The sequence below is a fragment of the Grampus griseus genome (genome assembly GCF_964374135.1).
Source record: "Grampus griseus genome assembly, chromosome: 16".
Taxonomy (NCBI): domain Eukaryota; kingdom Metazoa; phylum Chordata; class Mammalia; order Artiodactyla; family Delphinidae; genus Grampus; species Grampus griseus.
This window is the reverse complement of record NC_139010.1, coordinates 22,114,283-22,132,065: the sequence shown is the minus strand read 5'-3', so window position 1 is coordinate 22,132,065 and position 17,783 is coordinate 22,114,283. Positions and strand designations below refer to the sequence as shown.

General features: G+C 36.5%; 1 protein-coding gene across 1 annotated transcript in view; it reads left to right on the top strand.

Moving 5' to 3' along the window:
- Positions 1 to 17,783, top strand: part of CTNNA3 (catenin alpha 3) — a 1,586,247-nt gene that overhangs the window by 362,101 nt on the left and 1,206,363 nt on the right. The window contains exon 7 of the mRNA XM_082673107.1: positions 8,415 to 8,678. Within this exon, the coding sequence (XP_082529233.1) occupies positions 8,415 to 8,678 (264 nt within the window). The remainder of the gene's footprint in view (positions 1 to 8,414; positions 8,679 to 17,783) is intronic.

The window sequence follows — 17,783 nt, the reverse complement described above, 5'->3', positions numbered from 1 at the left end:
TGAGAATGTTGGAGGAGAAACATATTTGGGAGGGTGTATAAGAAAAGCAATGGGTTCAATTTTGGGCGTGTATATTTTGAGATCCAACTTGAGTTATGCTCCTGGAGCTCAGTAGAGAGATCACTACCTGTCAATTTAAATTCAGTATTGTCATTTAAGGAGACAGGGGAGAAATATTTAAGGAGGGAATATGGCCAATAGTTTGTTGTATAGAGAGAGGTCAAGTAAGAAAATGCTGGAAAAATGTTTCACATTAAATTAGGTAACCTCATTAATACCCTGTGAGGTATTAATTATTATTAATAATAATTATTAAATATTATATTATTAATTATTTAATAATTATTAATTATTATCCCCATTTTGTAGCTGAAGTAAGGTTAATTATTACAATCAAAAGCTCCTGCTATTGGAGTGCTTTTGTGTTGGAATTGTAACCCCAAAGTTCCTGCTATTTTCCTGATGAGACAGACTTCCTGCCTTGGAGTTGCTCAGCGTTTGCCTCATTTCACCCTTAGCTTTTAAGTCACACCTTGTAGCAGGTTTTTCAAGCCTGTTGAATTAAACGTAAAAGCCAAAAAGTTTTTTGCTCTGGGAAAAGCAACCATTAAGTTATCACTACTAAGATGCTATGTTTAGAGTTGTTATTTTATCAAAGGTAGATTACAATAGTGAAGATGATACTTATTAATTTTACTCTTTCTTCATGTATCATTCACTTATATTTTGGGGCAAACTAAATGACCTTATCAATCACATTTGAATTTAGTGTTATAATTTTTGCCTGAGGTTATCTTATTAGTCTTATTCTGAAACTCAATTAAGGAATAAGTTTCTAATCTGCGTTATATTAGGTGTGACAGTTATTTGTCAAGAAGGTATGCCTGAAATGTGTATTTTCTTTTGGGCTACTACAGAACTGTAGGGTTTTAGGAAAGTCCTTAGACAGACTTTGTGAGAGATAATGAAGCTACTGACAATAACAAAAAGCATAGCATTGGGTAGAAAGAGTGGTAAGACAGGAGCCAATCCTGGATCTTGTTTATAGCTGGGCCATTAAATGAGAAAGAATAGAGCGTGCTTTCATGTAGGAAGCATTATAGCTATTTAATAAATGTTGGCTTTCTTAAAAACAATTACCACTACCACTTTTTATTAATTAAAAAAAATAATAGCACTTTTTGTATCTCCTCATGGGATTCTTTGTGAAAGAGTGACTGGAAACATGTTAAACAGGATAAGCCACTCCATGAACGTAAGGGATTATTAACTAGGAAGTTGCATCAACATCTCTGAGTTTGGATCCCATTTATACTAAATGATGCTATTTGCTTTCTTAGATGCACCAGAATATTTGGAAAATGGTGATTTATTTCTGACAAGTGAGACACAGAAACTTAAATAAGGAATTGTAAGGATAATGATATTTATTGATCCTTGACTAGATGTTAAAATCCAACTTAACTCCCATTGGTGTTAATTAATCTATACGGGAAAAGTTTTCTGATTTATGGATATTTGAATTTCGTTAGATTAAGTGATGAAGTATACACACAAATGGAAGGAAAGCATGAAGTATAGCAATTAGATCTTACTGAAGTAGCTCATTATTTTTATGTTTTTCTGCTTATTCTTTTTCCTTTAATCATGACACATGACTTCAGATAGAATTTTTTTTAGGTATAAATTCAAGGCAAATAATAGATGAATACATAGTATTGTATTTGTTTCAGATAGATAGAAAATGAAATGAATATAGTGTGTTTCTGAACTTTACATATACATTTTCTTAACTGACACAGTAGTCTGCATTAGAATTAAGTAATATTGCTTTCCTAGGAGGTTCCTTTGGAGGTATTAATATTCACTTTGGTGTATTACAACTACTTAAGACATGCATTAATGGCCCAGAGTACATACTTTGGGGATATCTTGATACAATCATTATATGGTTTCTTAGTTTTCTATTTGAATTTGAAGAATTCTTTAATTTTCTCCTTTATTGAATTTGTCCTACTAACATGAAATAGAAAATGGGAAATAAGTGTAGAAAAGCAGTGAAGATCTCTCTCTGCTGCTTAACAATGTTTTGATTGTAAAATCTTGCATATTTTCAATCTTTTTTTTTTTTTTCCTTCAGAACCTTCTTTTTATCTCTGTAGTCTACTCTTGTTTCACCATCCTATATCCCTCAGCTCAGTTAAGGCTAAGTATTCAACTTCCTAATTTATTTTGGAGAAAAACATTTAAATTAGCAGGTGTTTGCACTATTTTGTTTTCTGATAGAACATGAAGCTGCCCACTGACCAATGATGCAGTTAGCAGGCAACATCTTGGCAGAGAGAAGATTGGGGATAGAAGTCAACCAAGAATGGAATCCAAATAGCAAATTATCCATCACGCTTTTCTCTGCATGTCTTCTTAGTCTTAAGAAAACAAAACTACGGGCTTCCCTGGTGGCGCAGTGGTTGAGAGTCCACCTGCCGATGCAGGGGACACGGGTTCGTGCCCCGGTCCGGGAAGATCCCACATGCCGCGGAGCAGCTAGGCCCGTGAGCCATGGCTGCTGAGCCTGCGCGTCCGGAGCCTGTGCCCCGCAAAAGGAGAGGCCACAACAGTGAGAGACCCGCGTACCGCAAAAAAAAAAAAAAAAAAGAAAAAAAAACTACTCTTTATGATCTCCCTTCCCTCCACTACCAGAGAAGTGGGTTTGTCAGCTCCAGAAACTTCATTCTTCATTTAAACACCTGGAAGAGAAACTCAGTAATTTGCATGTAGTTCTGCTTTGTTGAGCAGAGTATCTGCTGAGCTATTCTACTTGGGCAGGGATGTAGCTTAGTAAGGAAGTTTTCTCTGATTTTTTGAAATGTGGGTTTGTTCAAGGGTATGTGGAATCAATTGCTGTGAAAATCCTTTAGCTTTGCCCTTTCTGATGGCTAAGCTATCGGAGCTTTCCTTTTTTATTTTTCAAACATTTAGATTTTTTTCTTTTTTAGACAGAAGCCCTTAAGTTGGTAGAAGATACTTGCAAATGGACTGCATATCCAATGTTTTCATCCTTCCCTAAATATCATGGGAAATGTAACATGACAGGTCTATAGCTTATTTATACCAGTGAATATTTGCTTGGCTTTATTAACACTTTTGTTTTGTCTGATTTTGTATAAACTTTAAAAACTGAAGTATAACATACGTACATAAAAATGTACAGCTTATACACATACAGGTCAATGAATTCTCCAAGCCAAACACACCACCTGCAAGGTAACAAGCACCCAGATCAAGAAACAGAAAATTACCAAAATTCAAAAGATCCCTTATGCCCGTTTCCAGTCTCTAATCGCCCCTCAAGAATAAACACTATTCTGATTCCTAAAACTATAGATTAGTTTTGCCTGAGTTTGAACTTTATATAGATGGAATCAAGTAATATGTACTCTTTCGTGTCTGGTGTTTTTCATTCCATATTTCGTATTGTAGCATGTAACTGCATTTTGTTCATTCTCATTACTTTGTGTTGTCCCTAATTTGGGGCTCTGTGAAGAGTGTTTCTATGAACACTTTTATATGTCTTTTAATGAACATATGAAAATATTTCTGTAAGAGTGTATCTTCTCCCAGGAGTGGAATAGAGCTGGTTCGTACACATTCATTAACATATACATATGTTTAGCTTCGGTAGGCACTGCTGGTTTTCCAAAGCAGTTATATCAATGGCTTCACTAACATTTGATGTACAGATAGGTATAATTTAATTTTACTCTTTAGCTTTCTGTGGCATTATCATGTACAAGTTTGTCTAGACTCTCCGGATTATGTATATTTTCCACACATTTGATTTCTTGGAATAATCATATCCCAAGTTTCTTATCCTTTCTGAGCATAACTTTCTCTTACTTATTTCTTATTCATTTGTCTATTTGTTTCTTCAAAAAAATGATTAAGTTCCTAATACATGCCATGTACTACTAGATAATGGATAAAAAATAAATAAGTTATAGTGCTTTCATTCAAGGGAAGTATAATGAAGTGAGGGAGACAGCAATATGAATATATATATATATATATATACATTTTTTTAACATCTTTATTCTTTTTTTTTTTACATCTTTATTGGAGTACAATTGCTTTACAGTGGTGTGTTAGTTTCTGCTTTATAACAAAGTGAATCAGTTATACATATACATATGTTCCCATATCTCTTCCCTCTTGTGTCTCCCTCCCTCCCACTCTCCCTATCCCACCCCTCTAGGTGGTCACAAAGCACCGAGCTGATCTCCCTGTGCTATGCAGCTGCTTCCCACTAGCTATCTATTTTACATTTGGTAGTGTATATATGTCCGTGCCACTCTCTCGCTTTGTCCCAGCTTACCCTTCCCCCTCCCCATATCCTCAGGTCCATTCTCTAGTAGGTCTGTGTCTTTATTCCCATCTTACCCCTAGGTTCTTCATGACATTTTTTTTTTCTTAGATTCCATATATATGTGTTAGCATACGGTATTTGTCTTTCTCTTTCTGACTTACTTCACTCTGTATGACAGACTCTAGGGAGGTGGATGGAATAGATATCTTTTTAAGTGATTTCACTCAAATCTAAAAAGCTTCATCTTTGATCTCTTGTTTCTAGATTTAGTAAAGAAGTCCATTAACAACTTGTCAAATTCATTCATTATGTCTAGGTTATTAAAAAATCATGTGTATTCCAATATAAATTTCACTTTTTTGAAGTAAACAGACCCCATATTTTTAACTCCCTCATACAGAAGTCATCCTGTCTTTCAAATTGCTTTTCTTAAAAACATTTCTTTAATTCTTTTTTTTAAAGTATAGTGACCGTAATTATCCACAGTACTTTGGGTCCTAAACTCTAGGGTGTGCATGTGTTTTTGCTTGCTTCTTTGGTTTTTGGAGAGTTCAGTATCTTCTGATGTCCTTCTTGGTAATTTACAATACATATTTAGCTTCTCAGTCTAGAACACAAAATGTTCAGGTTTATATCTTCAAGAAACAACTTATGATGAATCCTAGGTTCTTCTCCTTATTGTAACATTCATCCTGGGTGAAGGCCCTGTAACCTTCACACACATGACTTTGGCTCCCAGCTATGAGTTAGTGATTCACAGATCTCTATTTCTAGCTTAAGTCTAGATCCATGTATAGTATATTTTAATTTGGATATTATGCTGGCATCTCACATTTCACAGATGACAAAAAGTACTTTACCTTTCTCTTCCAAATGCATTATTCATTCTGTATTCTCCATCTGGCTGAATGCATCACGATGTGCACAATGGTGAAAACAATTTTCTAGATGCTTCTAGATACCTCCACCCCCTTCCATCTAAGTATCACAGAGTCTTACTGTTTTTGCCTCCTAAATATTTCTGGATCCATCCTACTACAGCCTAGCAATAGTGTTCAGCGTTCAGGCACGCATTGTCTTTTACCTGGATTATTGCCTGGTCTCCCTGACTGAAATTTCATTCTCTCTAATCACTAAATGGTCACTGCTAGAGCAATCTTTGAAAGTACACATCTGAGCTTGTTTCTCTCGCAGTTCCTTAACATGGCATCTGCCTGCGTTTCTAGCTGGATTCATCACCATTCCTGCTTAGCGTCCCTATACTTGTAGTGCCACATGCAGTAGCATGCATACTCCTTGCTCTGTTATGCCTCAGGCCTTTGCACATGCTGTTTTCCTTTTTTTTGGCAGATGTCCTTTATTCATTTATTTTTTTAACATCTTTATTGGAGTATAATTGCTTGACAATTGTGTGTTAGTTTCTATTGTATAACAAAGTGAATCAGCTATACATATACGTATATCCCCGTATCTCCTCCCTCTTGAGTCTCCCTCCCACCCTCCCTATCCCACCCCTCTAGGTGGTCACAAAGCACCGAGCTGATCTGCCTGTGCTATGCGGCTGCTTCCCACTAGCTATTTATTTTACATTTGGTAGTATATATAAGTCCATGCCACTCTCTCACTTCATCCCAACTTACCCTTCCCCCTCCCCATGTCCTCAAGTCCATTCTCTACGTCTGCGTCTTTATTCCTGTCCTGCCCCTATATTCTTCAGAACCTTTCTGTTTTGTTTTTTAGATTCCGTATATATGTGTTAGCATACGGTATTTGTTTTTCTCTTTCTGACTTACTTCACTCTGTATGACAGACTCTAGGTCCATCCACCTCATTACAAATAACTCAATTTTGTTTCTTTTTATGGCTGAGTAATATTCCATTGTATATACGTGCCACAACTTCTTTATCCATTCCTCTGTCCATGGACACTTAGGTTGCTTCCATGTCCTAGCTAAGAACAGTGGGTAGACAGCTACTTCTGTCTTCCCTATATCTTGTAAAACAGTTAATTACCCCCAAATCCTGCATGAAGTAGCAGACAGCCTTTATTTTCAGAAAGGAAGGAGCTAAAAATATAGTAGTGCTGCCATTTATTAACCTCAGGTAACATTATCCGAAGGTAGCAGAGTCATGGGATTTGCCATCAGAAGACTTAGGTTTACATCTGTTCTTTTATCAGCCTTTTAATCTCCTTAGACTAAATATTCATTTAGTTAAAATGGGGCTAATAACACCAGCCTTATTGCCTTAAAGGGTGTTGTGATGGTCAGTGAGATACTATCCAGGAGCACTTTATAAATTATAAGTCATTATACAACACAGGTCCTCACATCCTTGTGTAGTAGCAAATAAGAGAAATCCTTCCCACGCAGGAAAGAGTATAACATAGCTGTTAGGATCATGGCTTAGCAGTTGCACTGACTTGGGTTACAATGCAAGAAATGCCACCATTTAGCTTTGTCAGTTGGCTCATGAACTCAGTCTCTCTAGGTATCAGTTTTCTCATCTTTAAAAAGGAGAATAATATGTATCATGAGTTGTTATAAGGATTACATGAGATATTGTATGTGGAATGCATAAGTTATTGTTAAGTTCCCTTGAATTAGTTTTCTTTAAAATAAACTTTTTATTTATATTAATAATTTTAGATTTCCAGAAAGGTTGCAATGATAGTACAGAAATTTCCCATCCACTTTTCTTCTGATTTCCTTCATTGTTAATGTCTTACATTAGCCACAATGAACAAACATTGATGCATTACTATTAACTAAACTCTGGGCTTTTTTTGGAATTCATCAGTTTTCCCATTAATGTCTTTTTTTCTGTTCCAGGATCTGATCCAGGGTTCTATGCTGCATTTAGTTATCATGTCTCCCCAATTTCCTCTGGTCTGTGACAGTTTATCAGTCAGTCTCTTAGTTTTTTGTGACCTTAACAGTCTTGAGGGATACAGTCCAGGTATCATGTAGGATTTTCCCCAGTCTGGTTTTGTTTGTTGTTTTTCTCATGATTAGACTGAGACTGTGGGCTTTTGGAGAGAATTCCAGACAGATGAAGTACTTGTCTTGCACAACATATCAAGGAGCACCCGCTAGCCATGTGACATCACTGATGATGTTAACATTCATCTCTTGGTTAAAGGAGTACTTGCCAGGGTTTTTCATTGTATATTGAGCTAGTTTTAACCAGTTGTCACTTATATAGGACTTTCTCTTTCCTCTCCTCCCACTGTTTGAAATGCTTTTCATTTATATTTATTGCAAATGTCATCTCTGAGGAAATATCTTCTCTGACCACCCAAGCTAAAGAGCTTCTCTTCTCAAGTCAGTCAGTGTTGTGTTTTCTCGATAGCATTTTTCATTACCTGAAATTGTCTTGTGTATTGGTTTTACCTAGTTTATCTGTTTGTCTTTAGGCCCCCTCCCCCTCAAACAAGAACATAAGCTTCAGGAGAACAAGGTCCTTTCAGGATTGTTCACTTCTGTGCACTTGACATCTAAGCACAAGGGCTAGCATATACTAAATGCTCACTAACTATTTGTTTGAATAAATGTCAAAGAAAGAAAAATCCAGGATTAACTTATTAGCAAGTATTTCTGAAAAAGAGTGGAAGATAGCTGAATGGTGGGAAGTTTAATTTAGTATTCTTAACTTAATTGGTTTAGTTTTAACAAAAAGGTTAAATGCAATCATCACCATCTATGCAAATAAGTAATCAGCATCCTTGTAATTCAAGCTGTCTTATAATTCACTTCATAATGTGAAAGCCAAAGTATTTTTCTGACTTATAAGTATATGACTGACAAATGTAAGAGTTACTCAGTTACCACACATCTGAACCATTGTGACCTTTATTTGCTATGGCTTCGCTTTCCTATTACAGAAATTTTAACAGAATCAGGAGGAGTATAGAGATAATTTATGCCCTTTATTTTAACTTATCGTTATGAATTCCTAGTGTCTATTATCTTTTCATTTATATTGGCAGAAAAATGGAGTTTCTTGGCATAAATCTTTCTTCCATAACCTCTCTTTTTATTTCTTTCCTCAGGACCTAAAATCTCCAAACCAGAGGGATGAAATTGCAGGTGCCCGGGCCTCATTGAAGGAGAACTCCCCCATATTGCATTCAATTTGTTCAGCTTGTTTGGAACATTCTGATGTCGCTTCCCTCAAAGCCAGCAAGGACACAGTTTGTGAAGAAATTCAGAATGCCCTCAATGTAATTTCAAATGCTTCGCAAGGCATCCAGAATGTGTTAGTCCCACCAGAACCTCAGGCAGCAACCCTGGGAAGTGCCCTTGATGAGCTTGAGGTAAGTTGAGAGAAAATTAAAATGTGATTTGATGTACCAATATGAAAATTAATAGATAGATGTTCTCAGATCCTTGGGTTGGAGTTCAGAGTATGAGTAAATAAAAATCCAGTGACCTAATCAGTCTCTATCATTGTCTGTGTTTTCCAAAGAATTGAATAGCAGGACACTATTCCATCAGTAAACTTCTGATTCCTTGACATCTCTGCCAAGGAAGCCAATGCATTTAAATTGGGATTGTTAATTACATTGAAATGATGACTTTATTTTACACAGATCAATTTATGAAATGTAGGATTTATTCATTCCACAAATACTTATTTTTGGCGCTGTTCTTTATGCTTGGGATACAATTGACTGCTGCTCTCTTGAACTCCTCACATTTTAGTTTGGACTAGGGTGGCTAGTGAATATTAAGGCTAAATTTTGTAAGTAGAGCCAACCGGATTTGACAGAATGGTTGTGGGGTGTAAGTGAAAAGGGAAGAGTCATGGCTGGTGTTGCAGGTTAGCTCCTCTAGAAGCACACACTGGACAGAATTTGGGATACAAGGTGTTATTAGGAATCAACATGTGTGAGGGGAGAGGAAGGGAGCAGAACTGAGCAGAGGAGGAAGTCTACCTGTGAGCCAGACCCACAAAGCCACCAATGAGTAGGGAGCTCTGGAGAGAGTGGTAACCTCAAGAAATAGCCAGGCCCAGGCCTCTTTCAATCACTGGAAGCAGGTCACCCTACCCTGGGAAGGGTCTTACCTGCAGGCAGGGGGGCTGGGGATAAGCCCTCTGCAGCTGCTGCAGACCCTGAAGGAACTGACAGCTGGGGGGCCATCTGCTGGCCTCACCCTCCACAGGTAGGCAGCAAGTCCTGCCTGGAAGGGGGATGTGGGCAGTAAACCTCTGTGTCTACCACAGATAATTACAAGGTTTTTTGTTGTTTGTTTTTTGGCTTGAGCAACTGGATGGATTAAGTTTTTATCAACTATGATGGGGAAGACTGGGGGTGAAGCCATTTTTGAGAGGAAGATCAGCAACTCAATTTTCAACATGTTGAGTTGAGAGATTTGTTAGACATTCCAGTATGATGTCAAAGATCATTGGTTATCCAAGTCAGATAAGTACTTGCTTAATGGAAGACAACACGGTGTAATGCTTAAAGATAAGGGATCAGGAGCCCAAATGCCTGAGTTCCTATCCCAGGTCTGGTGGATACTGCCCTTGTGACCTTAAGCAAGCTATTTTATTGAACTCTCAGTTTTCTTACCTATAAATTGAGGATAATAATAGGACCTATATCTTAGTGTTGTCTGCGTCAGTGAATTAATAATACATGTAAAAATGCTCATAGCAGTGACTGGCACATAGTAAGTGCTCGATAAATCTTAGCTTTCATTATTAGTTGTGGAGGTGACTATTTGGCAGAAGATTCTTCCATAATCAAGAAATCAACACAATTAAAATTACTAAAGTTTTACTGATAACTTAAAAAAATAAACACATAACCTATAACTCCTATATGTTCTTAACATTATTACTGTCACAATAAACTTATTAGATATCTAATTCATTTAAGTTTAGAATAGCCTTTCCATATGCTTTTCCTTTAGTTACATGTCTTAAACAGATTTCTTCATTTCTAACCTAACATTATTAAATTCCTAATTTTTGGCATCAGTGAAAAAATCTGTTAACTTCCTAATTATTAGCATTTATGTGAAAATCTTAGGACCTATTTGTCTAACTAAGGTAGAAAATTAGTGGTGATTCTTTAATAATACCCCATCATGTAAATGTTTGCCCTGTGTAATGGGTACTCAGTAAACTTGTCTATTAGATGAGCATTCTGTCTTCACAATAAGATTGAAAACACACTGTGGGCAAGATTATGTTTCTAACTAATTTTATACCAGTGATACTAGCAGAACATTAGGTCCCCCGTACATTAATATGTAACATTTCTTGATAGCTAAACACTTAACATAAATTTATCACTTAATTGTTACAGTGTCCATATAAGATATGTTTTTTTCTTGTTTGTTTGTTTTACAGAAAATAAAACTGAGACTTATGTATGCTTTTTAACTTGCTCAAGTCAGAAGGCTAGTGAGTGGTAGTAACCAGGATGTGAATCTAGTATGTCTGACTCTAGAAGATATTTCCAACTTCTGTATTATACTGAATTCTCACAGGTAGAGCTTAATGTGGTTAATCAAAATTCAACAAAACTTGTTCTACGATTCTTAGTTTATTGGAACTATCAGAGAAATTATATATGTAACCCAGTCCAAAAGATGGCATAACTTTTTAGTGAAAAATTATTTTTTGGGTACCTGGGTTATTTAAGTAGAAGTAGTCTGTGTATGAGGAGTGACTAGTATTGTGAGGTGAAATTTGCAAGAGTGGGTAGATGGGATTGTGTATCACATTTTTCATAGTACTAAACAGAATTGTATCAGGTGATGCTTGTATAAGAGGTCCAGTTTATCTCAGACACCTTTTTCTATATTCTTAGGATTTTAGAAGAAGATAGAATATTTTGAAGTTGTCTTCCTTCAGGGACTTCTCTTTTCTCACTTTAGTTGAAAGTGGCTGCTACAGACAAGAAATGGCAGTGGTTGGAGAGGAGGAGAAAGTGTGTGTCTGTGTGTGTCTTTGTGTGTCTGCGTGTGTGTATGGGTGTAGTTTTGATGGGAGTGGGCATAGGCATAGTGATAGAGTCTTCCCTTTTGTAAGATAAGTTGCTACCTCCCTTCTTCTTATCAAGGCAGGAGGGAGTTTCAAAGATATTATCCAGAAATCCCAATACTGTCTCACAACCTTTGAAATTCAGTTCCAGTCAAAGTTAGGGATAGAAAGCTGGTACAAAATGCCTGAATTTTACATACATTTTTATATCCAAGTTACAATAGCTTCTGAGGTTGTCTGAACTAGATAAAGCAGAATTTATTGAGCATTTAGCCTTTTTAAATGATTTTGTAAATTAAATGGTTGCACTTTTCTTTACTTACAGGAAGCTTATTGGTAAAGGATCCAAAATAACCTTTGCTCTATCTTGCTTCTGCAAATATAATACTATGAAATAAACTGATGTAGTAAATACTCTGTTGGGAGTAAGTCTCATTAAATGTTATAGTGTAGAAATGTATCAGAGCACTTACTCAACAACTACCAAGCTGAAGCATCATTAAATCTTTCATTCTGGTCCATGTCTGGTTGTTGAAATGAAACCTGAGATTTATTGTTGGAGAAAATAGAAGTTGAATTAGAACACTGTATGGGCTAAATCAATTTCTTTATTGGAAAAGCTAATGTGAATTTTAGAGTGTTCTTTCGCATTTGTGACTGAATGAGAGTTGAGAAGTGTCCCAACTATGGATTAACAGAATTATGAAAATATCTTTAAGTAAGAAACTTTGCCAGTGAAAATTGCTTTGAAACTCCAAGTCTACTAAGGTATATTTGCTCTTGTTTGGAAGGAAAACACAGCTTTCATAATCGTAGTCCACAGAATTATCCAGATCCTCTTGTGATAATGATGATAATAACAAAGGAGTTTTGTAGTATTGTGTCATTTTCAAAGAGCTGTCATGTTTATTTTCTTATCTTCTTTTTATATATTCATTTATGGTCATCATTCATGTATTCCTTTATTCAGTGTTGTATCCCCAACACCTAGAACAATGCTCTATACATAGTAAATGCTAGGTAAATATCGATGAATGAATGAAGGAAGGAAAGAATGAATATAGGAATGGTGCCTATCGTTTTGCAACAATGGAGTGAAGAGCATTTTCCCTTTACCCGTGTTTTTTCTCCTTTCTCCAACTTGTAGTGTACGTACTGGGAGTTTGTATTCTACTTTATCTAACTTTTAACTGGGATGCAAATTTAAAGTGAGGGAAACCACAAGGAAAATATCTGAGTGATATGCTGCTCAGATACCTTTCTGTGATAAGGGAGCACAAAGAGAAAAAAAAAATCTTTTCTCAGTGGCTATCTAGCCTTAGTTTAGGTTCCCTGTTACTGCCAATCTATGCTGTCTTTTACTAAGAGTAATGGTTTTGAGGTATGCAGTCCTTATATTCTTCTGTTTTCACCTGAAGGAGAAAACAGGACCTCTATTAATCAAATTAGCATTTAGGAGGTAAAGGAAAATAGGCATCAGTGATATCTAGAAGCAATTTAATATGAAAAAATGGTTTGGTTTTTAGAAATATAGTGAATTAGAAAAACTAAAAATAATGGATAAAATATTTTTAACTACATGGATAATCTGATAGGTGAATTAGGGAAATTTGTTAGGGCTAGCCAGGTACAAAGAGCACAAATCCAAACTAGCATGCCAGCACTAGCATTGTGCTAGGCGATATGGGGAATTTGTTTTTCATTATTGCCTGTAGCTTGGATTTTGGAAGAACATGAACTGAGGACAGAAGACAAAGCTTGTCAGCTGGAAAGTCACATGAGACCCTTACATGAATCTGAGAATCCTTTTATTTGACCACCTCATTGGATAAACAAGAAAAACACTAGCCTCTATAGCAGGAGATAGTAGGAAAACTTGGCTGGCTTAAATTGGCCATGGGTAGGTCAGAAAAATATACAGAACATCTTGGAAATTTTCTAACTATAAGTCTGTTCTCATCTGGACTTTGGGTCAAAAGTCATATTATCTGTGTAGCCTCTAAGACTTTAACTGAAAATTTAAAATTGTCCTGTCTTGGCAATATCTCCAAGTAACTGCCAGAAGTAAACTCAAATTCTCTCTACACCATACACTAAGTCCACAAAAAATTCTCATACAACTACAAGGGTAATAAGTTCTCACAAGACACACAAATAAGCAAGCCAACATGAATGAAATTTTGTAGAAAGAGCAAACTGTAGAATCAGATCTGCAAATACTGCACATGTTGAAACAGTAAGATATTAGATGTAAATTAGTATGCTTAATATATATTATTTCCTCATCTACTCAGTAGAGTATGAGGAGTATGATGAAGAAAAGACTATCAAAATTGACCAGGCAGAACTATCTAAAATGAAAAACAATTGTGAAAAATCCAATGGTTAGGCAAAACAGGAGGTTAGATAGCAAATTAATGATCTGAAAGATGTGTTTGAAGAGGTTACTTGCAATGCACCACAGAGGCACAAAATAAGATTTTTTTGTAAAAGCAGTTAAGATACATGGAGAATGGTGTGACGAGTTCTAAAATATTCTGATATAAGATACAGAAGAAGAAAAGCATAAAAATATACTAAGAATTTCCTGGAACTAATGGAAGATAGCAATCTCCATAGCTAAAAAATCTAATAATTCCCAAGCAAGATATATAGAAAGATACCCACATCTACACATATTGTAATGAAACTGAAGAACAACAAAGGCAAAAAGAATATTTTAAAAAGGAAATAGGGATAGCTTTATTCTCAGCAAGATGGCAGAATAGGAGGCTCCCGACTCTTCCCTCTACCCATAAACACGCTGAATAAACAACTACACATGTATCAGTTGCCTCTGAAATCCAGAAACGAGTTGAGCAATTCCTCCATGTTGGTCAACTAAGAAAATGCCCACCTCAAAACAGTTAGTTAAAAACTGAGGTACACTCTCACCATAAACTCCATTCTTAACACAGCATCATACAGTTGAGGGGGATCCCCCATCTCCCAGCTTCTCCTTGAGGAGAAAAGGTTTTGATACATATCTAACACCCCAACTTTTATGGCTGCTACCAGAGGGACTGTCTACTAGCTTGCCTATCTTTGGCAGCTGACAGGGCCCTATATTTGCTAGTCCCTTGGGACCATAGAGAACAAAGAGGTAGTTTTCAAGCAATTCCTATAGCTTTTTCCCCTGGCTCAGTTCAGAATGAGCAGGCAATAAAGCCCAGCTTCCAGCTTCTTCTTGGAAGGGGTTAGAATGCACATTTACCTACTAAATTTTCCAGTTGCTGACCAGGGTCTGACTTCTAACTCAGCTGTCTTTGGGAGCTGATGGGACAGGCAATCACTAGTCTCCGAGGCATTTGAACCTGTGTGTGGGCACTTCCCATGGCTTTTCCTCTGGCTAGCTCCAGTTAAGTAACCGAGTCACCATCTTCTTCTTGGAAGGAGTTGGACTACACATCTAGTACAGTAGACTTTTCTGACTACTGCCTGAAGATCTAGCTTCTCACTCACCTGCCTCTGGGAGCTGATGGAGCCATGCATTCTCTAGTTTCCTGGGGTCTACACAGAACAAAGTGGCAGTTTTGAATGAGCGGAGCCTCTTCCTACAACTCCTTTCCCAGGCTTGCTCCAGCAGTAAAGCCCAGCTACTAGTTTCTCCCTGGAAGGGGTTATGCTGCACATCTAGTGTCACAACTTTTCAAGTTAGACTAGCAAAAACATTTGAGAAGCATCTGGAGTAGCTGGATGGGCTGATTATTGGGGTTCATCACCCACTTGAGGCCAGTGTCTCAACTGGGAGAGGTGGCTATTTTAGCTAACGCACAGAAAAACACAGAGAGAGTCAAGAAAAAACAGGGAAATATGTTCCAAATAAAAGAACAAACTAACTCTCCAGAAATGGACCCTAATAAAATAGAGATGTGATTTACCCAACAGATAATTCAAAATAATGAACAGGAAGGTGCTCATTGAGGTCAGGAGAGCAATTTGTGAACAAAGTAAGAATTTTAACAAAGACAAAATGTTAAAAAATAATCATAGAGCTGAATAATACAATTGAATGGGAAAAAAAAAAATCAATAGATGGAGTTTAGCTCAGACTAGATCAAACAGAGGAAAGAAAGGATCAGTAAACTCAAAGACAAGTCAGTGGAAATCATACAGTCAGAGGAGCAAAGAAAAAAAAGAAAGAGTGAAATCAGCTTAAGAAACTTATGCATATGAGTATTATCATGTGGATATGTATGCATTATAAGAGTTCCAGAAGAAGAGAAAAGAAGGGAGCAGAAAGCTTATTCAAAGAAATAATGTTCGGAAATTTTCCAAACCAAGGAAGAAAATAGACATCATCCAGGAAGTCTAAAAAACACCAAAAAAAAAAAAAAAAAAACTGAAAAAACCTGGAGAGACCCACACCAAGACACATTATAATCAAATTGTCAAACTTAATGACTAAGAGAAATTTGAAAGCAGCAAGAGAAAAATGACTTGCTACATACATGGGGACCCTCCCTTCCCCCATAAGATTATCAATGTATTTTTCAGCAGAAACTATGCAGGCCAGTGACGAATGTGGTGATATATTCAAAGTGCTGAAAGAAAAAATCTGCCAACCAACAATACAGTGTCTGGCAAACTGTCATTCAAAAATGAAGGGAGTGTAAAGGCTTTCTCAGACAATCAAAAGCTGAAGGAGTTCATCACCCGTATTCCTACATTACAAGAAATGCTAAAGGGAGTTCTTTAAGTTGAGATGACACAACAATATGAGAGAATAAAAAGTATGGAACTCACTGGGAAAGGTATTACTATAGACAAAAAAAATCAGCTGATACCCTTATGGGAATTCCTTTGTATGTTAATTTTTGTTTTTCTGTTGCTGCTTTTAATATTTTTTCTTTGAATTTAATTTTTGTTAGTTTGATTAATATGTTTCTAGGTGATTTTCTCCTTGGGTTTATCCTGTATGGGACTCTCTGTGCTTCCTGGACTTGGGTGACTACTTCCTTTCCCATGTTAGGGAATCTCTTCAAATATTTTCTCAGACCCTTTCTTTTTCTCTTCTTCTGGGACCCCTATAATTCGAATGTTGGTGCGTTTAGTGTTGTCCCAGAGGTCTCTGAGACTGTCTTCAATTCTTTTCATTCTTTTTTCTTTATTCTGCTCCTTGGCAGTTATTTCCATCATTTTGTCTTCCAGCTCACTTATTCATTCTTCTGCCTCAGTTATTCTGTTTTTGATTCCTTCTAATGTATTTTTCATTCCAATTATTGTGTTGTTCATCTCTGTTTGTTCTTTAGTTCTTCTAGATCTTTGTTTAACATTTCTTGTATTTTCTCAATCTGTGCCTCCATTCTATTTCTGAGATTTGGATCATCTTTACTATCATTACGCTGAATTCTTTTTCAGGTAGATTGCCTATTTCCTCTTCATTTATTTTGTCTTGTAGGATTTTACCTTGCTCCTTCATCTGTGACATATTTTTTGCTGTTTCTTTTTTTTTGATGAGTGGGATTGTGTTTCTGTTTTACTGGTTGTTTGGCCTGAGGCTTCCAACAGTGGAGCTGGTACATGGTTCGCGTCGGGGTTCCTCCAATCTTCTTGGGCGTCGAGGTCCCCCACCAGTGTCCGGCAGGCACCCTAGTTGTGGGGAGATGCAAACTCCACCTCTTCCCACACCGCCATCTTGACTCCGCCCCCATACTCATTAAATTTAATAAATATTTGTTAAATCTAGTCTGTGTGAGGCATTGTGCTAGGTACTGGCTTAATACTAACACCTTATATTTGCAGTAGTTAGCATGTTTATCTGCACATTTTATTATTAGGACCAGATTGCCTTGTAGAGCAAATAGTTTAGAAATTATTATGTCCTTTGTAAAGCAGCAAACTGCTCTTCCATTAAGCTGTATAACTTGTCTATGTTCAAGAGAAACAAGAATTAGAAGACTTATAACTTGAGCTTGTTTCTCATGACCACCTCCCCCTAGTAATTGCCCTTTCCAAATAAGACCTCTTGTGAAAAATGATGGCCAGTGCTGGAATTCAATTAGATCTTGAGTTTAATACATTTGTTTATGTATCTTCCTTTCCCTAGCAGATGATGAGTTTTGTGAGTAGAGGAATGATGTCTTATTAATATTTATATTCCCCACTGCTTAGCACAGTGCCAGGGATGTAGTAATTGCTTAATAAATATTTTTTGAAAAGATAATGAATTGCTGACATTTGAGAACCTGGTGAGAAATTTTAATGCATCTAATAAATATTTATCCAATAAGAGAAGGATAAAATCTCTTACATCTTGATGATTAAAAAGAAAGGATTGAGTGCCTTGTAAATAAAATATGTGGATAATAATGATTTCTAGAACTTGTTTGCTCTTGGCCTCTTGGGACTATTAAATACATGCTGTACATGATATTACAGAGAA